General features: G+C 40.8%; 2 protein-coding genes across 2 annotated transcripts in view; both read left to right on the top strand.

Annotated features, from left to right (window-relative positions):
• The first annotated feature begins 989 nt into the window (after positions 1-989).
• On the top strand, positions 990-2,225 carry SMIM8 (small integral membrane protein 8). Its single transcript, XM_009887490.1, has 2 exons — positions 990-1,145; positions 2,067-2,225. Exons 1-2 carry the CDS (start codon positions 1,026-1,028, stop codon positions 2,223-2,225), a joined length of 279 nt encoding a protein of 92 aa, XP_009885792.1. The 5' UTR covers positions 990-1,025.
• A 3,378-nt stretch (positions 2,226-5,603) lies between these two features.
• The window catches only part of LOC104288656 (chromosome unknown open reading frame, human C6orf163), a 7,373-nt gene continuing 6,910 nt past the window's right edge, over positions 5,604-6,066 (top strand). The window contains exon 1 of the mRNA XM_009887491.1: positions 5,604-5,751. Within this exon, the coding sequence (XP_009885793.1) occupies positions 5,604-5,751 (148 nt within the window). The remainder of the gene's footprint in view (positions 5,752-6,066) is intronic.

The following is a 6,066-nucleotide window of genomic DNA, read 5'->3' on the forward strand; positions in this document are numbered from 1 at the left end:
AGGCGCCGTTGGAGCCCGGCGGGGGCGGCCTGGCCGTGCTCGTTCTGTCCCGGGCGTCCCCGTGTGGGGCTTTTCCTCAGGGGAAACTGCCTCCTCCGTCGCCGGCCTAAAGCCGGTGGTGGCGTCAGGACCCTCCTCACCGCCACGGGAGGGAAGTTTCCGCCCTTTCGCTCGCCGTCCTCACGGTTTGTGCTGGTTGAGGGCAGGTATGGGGGAGTCAGGCTGAGCTGCCGGGCGGTTGTTCCTCAGGTATGGACTGGCGTTGTGCCACCCTGTGTCTGGCAGTGCCTTGTGCTGGTGTAGTCGCCTTTAGCCGACCTTCACGCAGCCCTGACCTCCCTGCTGCGCCTGGGGCCTTACCGGAGGAGGCTCAGGGCGATTGCTGAGTTGGTGTTCGACTCCTGGCCCTGGGCCCCCGGCTGTGCTCCACTTGTGTAAACTACGGGGCTTGTCTCCTCTGCCCCCAAGTAAGTGGGGTTAACCAAGGGCATGTTTTGTTCACCTTTGCTCAGGTGGCATCTTGCATGGGACCTGCTCCTTGTATGTGAAAATGAGCCTTGAGTCTTAAGGCCAATGGGATGAGTGGATAGAGTGACCACACTACAACAGGGTGCAAGCTGTGCTCTTGCACATAAGGTCATTTAAAAAAAAAAAAAGAAAAGTGTGCCTGTTTTTTTAGCTTGAAGACTGCAACTATGTCAACAGGTAGCTAAAGCATTAGCCAAAAGCAAGGAAAAAAACCCAAACCCATTATCAGAAGGCTTATACTTGCTATATAAAGGTGTGCATCTCCGAAACTTAATTTTAGGATGCACAAAATTGTCAAGATTGAAAATCAGTGAGCTTAAGCTGGGACTGTTAGGTAACACCGAAGGCAATCGTTAATATGTACGCAAACTAAAATTTATGCTGTAGAAGACAAACTGAGTGTGAACTCATATTCAGCAAATGTTGTTCTTCCAGTTTTTTATAAAAATTATATTATTTTTCATTCTGGTTTTAGGAATTATTCAACATTAATTAAAATGTCTTCCACCAAACCTCCAAATGAAAATGAAACAATCAAAGAGAGAAAACCTGGACTGAGGAGTGTTCAAACAACTATGCTGTTCCGCGCTGTGAACCCAGAGCTTTTCATTAAACCTGTAAGAGGCTCATTCTGAGAGAAAATAAATATGCTTGGAGAGACACGGTTGCTTTAAAATAATTATCACTATTCTGTGTGTGTTATATAACCCTTTCTTGTTATGCAAACCAGCCAGTAATGTAGCTAAAAATATTTTTACTTTTTTTTTCCAGTCTGATTGTTAAGAGCCCAGAACATTATATTGTTTATTCCAGTTTTTATTTCACTGTTATAGTGTCTGATTCTTTTGTACCTAGCCAAGTTGCTTTCAGAAAGGCTGTTTACAGGCATGTTACCCATGTAATTTGACAGGTTAAGTAATAGGAGTATTTAAAATACTCTTCAGTATTTAAAAAGGAGCAAATAATAAAATGCAAGCTTTTTGATATGAAAGGAAAGGATTTTTCATAGTTTTTCAATATTCTGGATTTTTCTTTTTCTGGCTTTATAGTTAAGTTGATGATACACTAGCAGAACCCAGAAAGACTGGATGAAATTTTGTGCATATAATAAACACAGATGTTGTAATGATAATACATGGTCTGTTTTAGAGGGATATAATCAAGGTCGCTTGGCAGGAGCAGCGTACATTGTACTAGTATGAATTCTGTTAGAAGTTTGTAATAGTAACCTTTAGTAATTGGTTTTAGCCTATTCATTCACGCTCAAGCAGCATTTGTGACCAGCAAAAGTCAGAACACTGGGCAATGCAACGAGAGTCATCTTTTTCATAGGGAATTCCTTTTGCTATCAGAAAATCAGATTTCCCTTTTTGCTGCTTATTAAAGTTATTTGGATCAGTCTATAAGAAGGCAATGATGATTTTTATAGATGTTGCAATACTTCACTGTTTACTTTCTAAGGTAAGATTGAAGAATAATGTCTGTGATGAATGAAAAATGTTTTGACTAAAAATGTGTACTTCTTTTTCTTTGGTCAGAACAAACCTGTGATGGCATTTGGACTCATAGCAATTAGCCTTTGTGTGGCCTACCTTGGTTATTTGCATGCAACAGTAGAGAATAAAAAGGACCTTTATGAAGCAATCGACAGTGAGGGGTCCAGGTATATGAGGCGGAAGGCTTCCAAGTGGGACTGAGAACGTAAGGAAGGAAATCAGCAAATCATTCACAGAACTTTTCAAGGCAACTGCTATTTTTTCTCTGTCCGTTCAAATCATGAATAAAAGTCTCTCTCTCTATTTACTCCAGTTTAAGTTTCTTTATAAAATGCCATGCCTGTACAAATAAATGGCAATTAAGATACATGCAAACATAACAGTGATTTTAAGAATCATTGTGTGCGATCTCCACGGTATGTCAGAAGACATGCAGTTAGCTCCAACATGCAGTCAAGACTGGTAAATACCTTAGAAATTTACATGATAGTTCAGCTCACTTCTCTCTTTGCTTTGATTAAGTGAAAACAGGGGTTTGTCTTTTTGTTTCTTAAACAGAAGGCATAATGTATTGTGTGTGAAAAGAAAAAGCTGATCTCTTGATCTGTTGAAAGTTGATAATTAACAGTGGTGCAAGTAAAGTAATTTTAAGGCAAGAAAGATCTGATAAAGCAGTCATTGAAGGGTTTTCTTTAATAAATAATAAATTTGTAAAATACTGGCCAAAATAATCCTTGGATGCTAATATATTCTTCCTTACAAATGAAAGAAAAAAAAAAAGGTCAGTAGCTAGGTAGAGGAGAAAAAGTGAAATGAGCTTGCTGCCAGGAGAAAGGCAGGAAGAACTTAGCTGTTACCTTTCCTGTTTGGCGTCATACAGCAGGTCAGTGAACACACCTGTATCAGCTTGCCAATCCATAGATATAACTCCAGGTTAGCCAGAGCTGTGGGGTGGTCTTGACTTGCCAGTAGGACTAGTTAATTTAAGCTGTATTCAAGACCTAAATTTCTCTATATTGCGAAGTACCTTATATAACATTAATTTATTATAGGTTACTGAGCTCACACTAAGGAATGGAGAGTCTAAAATCAACAAGTTCTTACAGAGAAAAGAACGTATCAACCTGAACAAGCCCAGTTTTGCTGAACAGCCCCGCGTGTGAGTTGGAGGTGACCCTCAGCAGTTTGCTGGTTGGTGCCGCTGTGAGTGTGGCTGGAGGGTATGTGGGGGTTGTGGCGTTTCCTTAGCTCATGGCGTGGTCCCCTGTGAGCCTTTACCTTGAGCAAAATGTATGGGTGGGTGCTTTCCTGTTCCAGCACAGAGGCCTTCTATGAGCTTCTCCACCTACTTCTGTGTGCCTGACATTTCCTAGGTGGTATTGCATTAACCAAACTCCAGAACACATGGTGGGAGGGCACATACCAGGCCATGCCCTTTTTCCACCATGGGCCTTTATTAGTGTTCTGGTTACATTTTTCCGTTCAGCTCCTCATGCTTACAGCCCCATCGAGTGTTCCCAAGAAGCTAAGACACCTCTTTGTTAACCCCCTTTAGGCCAAGGTGGCTTCTGTCAGGCCAGAGAAGAAAGAACATGCAGGGACATCTGCTTTGCCACTCTGGAAATTGCTCTGGGTTTTGTTATTGAAAGACTTTGTTATTGAAAATAAAAAAGGTGACTGACTGCCTTGAGGGACAGCAGTTGCTCTACGGGTTTTCTCTGTATCTCCCTCCAAATCCTTCCTTTTGAACCTGTGATTTTCCTCCTGTTTATGTTTTATAGTTACCTGCATCTTAAATTCAGCTGGGCCTTGGTTTTGCTACCTCCTTCCTGCGAAGCAAAGTAGGCTCTAACTTTGATAAAGCTATAAGAAAAATAGCATTTTTACAGCCTTTAAAAGCAGATTTCCCTCTGTGAGCCTAGCTGCCTCACAACAGCAAGGTCTTGGGCAAATCCGAAAGCTTGCAGGTGAGGAAACTACTTGCCTTTTGATGAGGCATTTCCAGGTGAATTGATGAAATATTCAGAACTGTCACATGCTGTGCATATCCTGTAGAATATGTTTTGTTTGATAGGATGTGGTGGATCTTTAGAATTAATCTGTTCTTTTAAAAACGGTCACACAGGATTTTAGCTCTCTTCAGTTCATTAAAATGCACGAGTCTCATGTTTGCATGAATTCAACTAAATTATTCCAAAAACAGTGCTACAGTAAGCATTTTAACCTGTTTTTCTGCAGATTTTTAAAACACACACTTTGGTCCTTGTACCTGCAGATGATTTGCCCAGTCTTTGATTTTCATATATTTGGGAATAATGCAGGATTTGTGTTCTCAAATTTTTGAATTATGTTTTCTGAAGTGACTATGGATCTGGAAGTTGCTGAGGGAAAAGGAGGAGGGGTGTGTGTGCAAAAGAGAAAGGTGTGGGACTGACCTGGGCAGGGTCTAGGTGATGCGCATGCCAACAGCGCTTCATAGAAAAGCTGTCTGAGGTGGGGCCTCTTATCTATTGCATGAAGTAAAGTCCCGTTAACCAGGTTAATTTAGAACTGCCCAGGCTGGAAGAGAAGTGAGTGTTTAGACTTGTCCTTATTAAGGAGCTTTTCCATATTTGTGGCAACTGCTTGTACAAGTAACTCTTTTAACGCTACAAAAATTATATATAAGAAGGAGATAAAGCAGTGCAAATACAGAGAAGAATGTAGTAAATTAATGGGTGTTATAGTATCAATACTGAAATTTGCTGTTCTAAGTACGTGATTTATATACATAAAAACGATGTGTGTGGAGGGATTAAAGGGAAAAAAATCCCACCCAAACACAACTACATCAGTAGCAGAATCTGTTCACTCCACTCTGAAAGTACGGCTCCCCTTATGCATCTGGAGGGTAAGCAAACAGAACCAATACAATTTCTTTTGTTCCACTTTTCTCAATTTCATCTTCAGTATAGTAATAATTATCTACAATGGATGATAGCTGGCTTGACAGGAACTGTGAGTCAAAATGATTTCCTGGGCAGAGGCTCTTTTAGGTTTTTGCCAGTTCCTTATTGTTTGTGCTGGCTTTCACATCTTTACCAAGAACAGCCACAAAATGCTATGACTCAAATATCTGAAACAGTAGCTATTGTACTGCTCCTAAAATCTCCTTAGGTTTGAATAGAAATTGTTGACACTCAACAACAACAAAAATGCATTAAAAAGCCAAAGCCTGCTGTGACACTGCTTAACTATTAGCAGGGAAAGTTAGTTCTTTGTGAGCAAAGCCAGCCCTGCCCAGTAACAGTTGCTATGTAGGGAGCTGTATTAAGGCTAGAAGGGGTCACCCCATACAACCCTCCCTCATCATCTGCCTACAGCATGTTACTGAATTGTCAGCATGTGTGAATGCTAATCTGAAGGCAAATGTTTTGGCTAATTTGGTAAAAAGTAATGGTCGATGATTTTTCTCTCTTCATCAGCTTGCATGTTTTCTGTAGCAACAATAAGCATTTACGCCTGCAAGCAAGAGATCTATCAGGAATCAAGTTCTGACATTTTAGTAACTGTATTACAGAATAATACTACAATACCACAATGATTAGAAGTCCTGATCTGGACTCCTTTGTTTGTTGTGCAGTATGTTCAAAAATAATACCACCACCACCTTCCAATGCTACTTTTAATCGGATCCGGGAGTATAAGCCTTTCAGAACACGGTATTACACTCATCGTGATATACTGGGTAAGTTTGTTCCTGAAATCCTTTCCTCGCAATCTGAGATTTAGGAAAACTCCAAGAGCTGTTGTATCCGTCTGTTCCTGACAGTCATGAAAGCTTGGTAAGAAAGAACTGCACTTACCTTCTGAACATTAATAAATTCAGCATATTCTGAGGGGGAACAAGGTCAGCCATCCTGTGGTGCATGAAGGCATTCAGATTTGGGCATAATGAAGTGCAAAACAATTAGCTGTAAGACCGTTAGCAAATGTTTTCTAAGGCTGAAGTAGTTTGGGAAGAACTATGCTTGACTTAACATTTGCAAAGATCATCCTCTTA

The sequence above is a fragment of the Charadrius vociferus genome, unplaced genomic scaffold (assembly GCF_000708025.1).
Source record: "Charadrius vociferus isolate BGI_N301 unplaced genomic scaffold, ASM70802v2 scaffold185, whole genome shotgun sequence".
In the NCBI taxonomy this organism is placed as follows: Eukaryota; Metazoa; Chordata; class Aves; order Charadriiformes; family Charadriidae; genus Charadrius; species Charadrius vociferus.

Bases quoted from the DNA above. Each gene is read 5' to 3' on its own strand.
- SMIM8 (XM_009887490.1), top strand. From the start codon at position 1,026: ATGTCTTCCACCAAACCTCCAAATGAAAATGAAACAATCAAAGAGAGA. The intron at 1,146-2,066 runs GTAAGAGGCTCA...TTCTTTGGTCAG, and splicing joins CAGAGCTTTTCATTAAACCT to AACAAACCTGTGATGGCATT.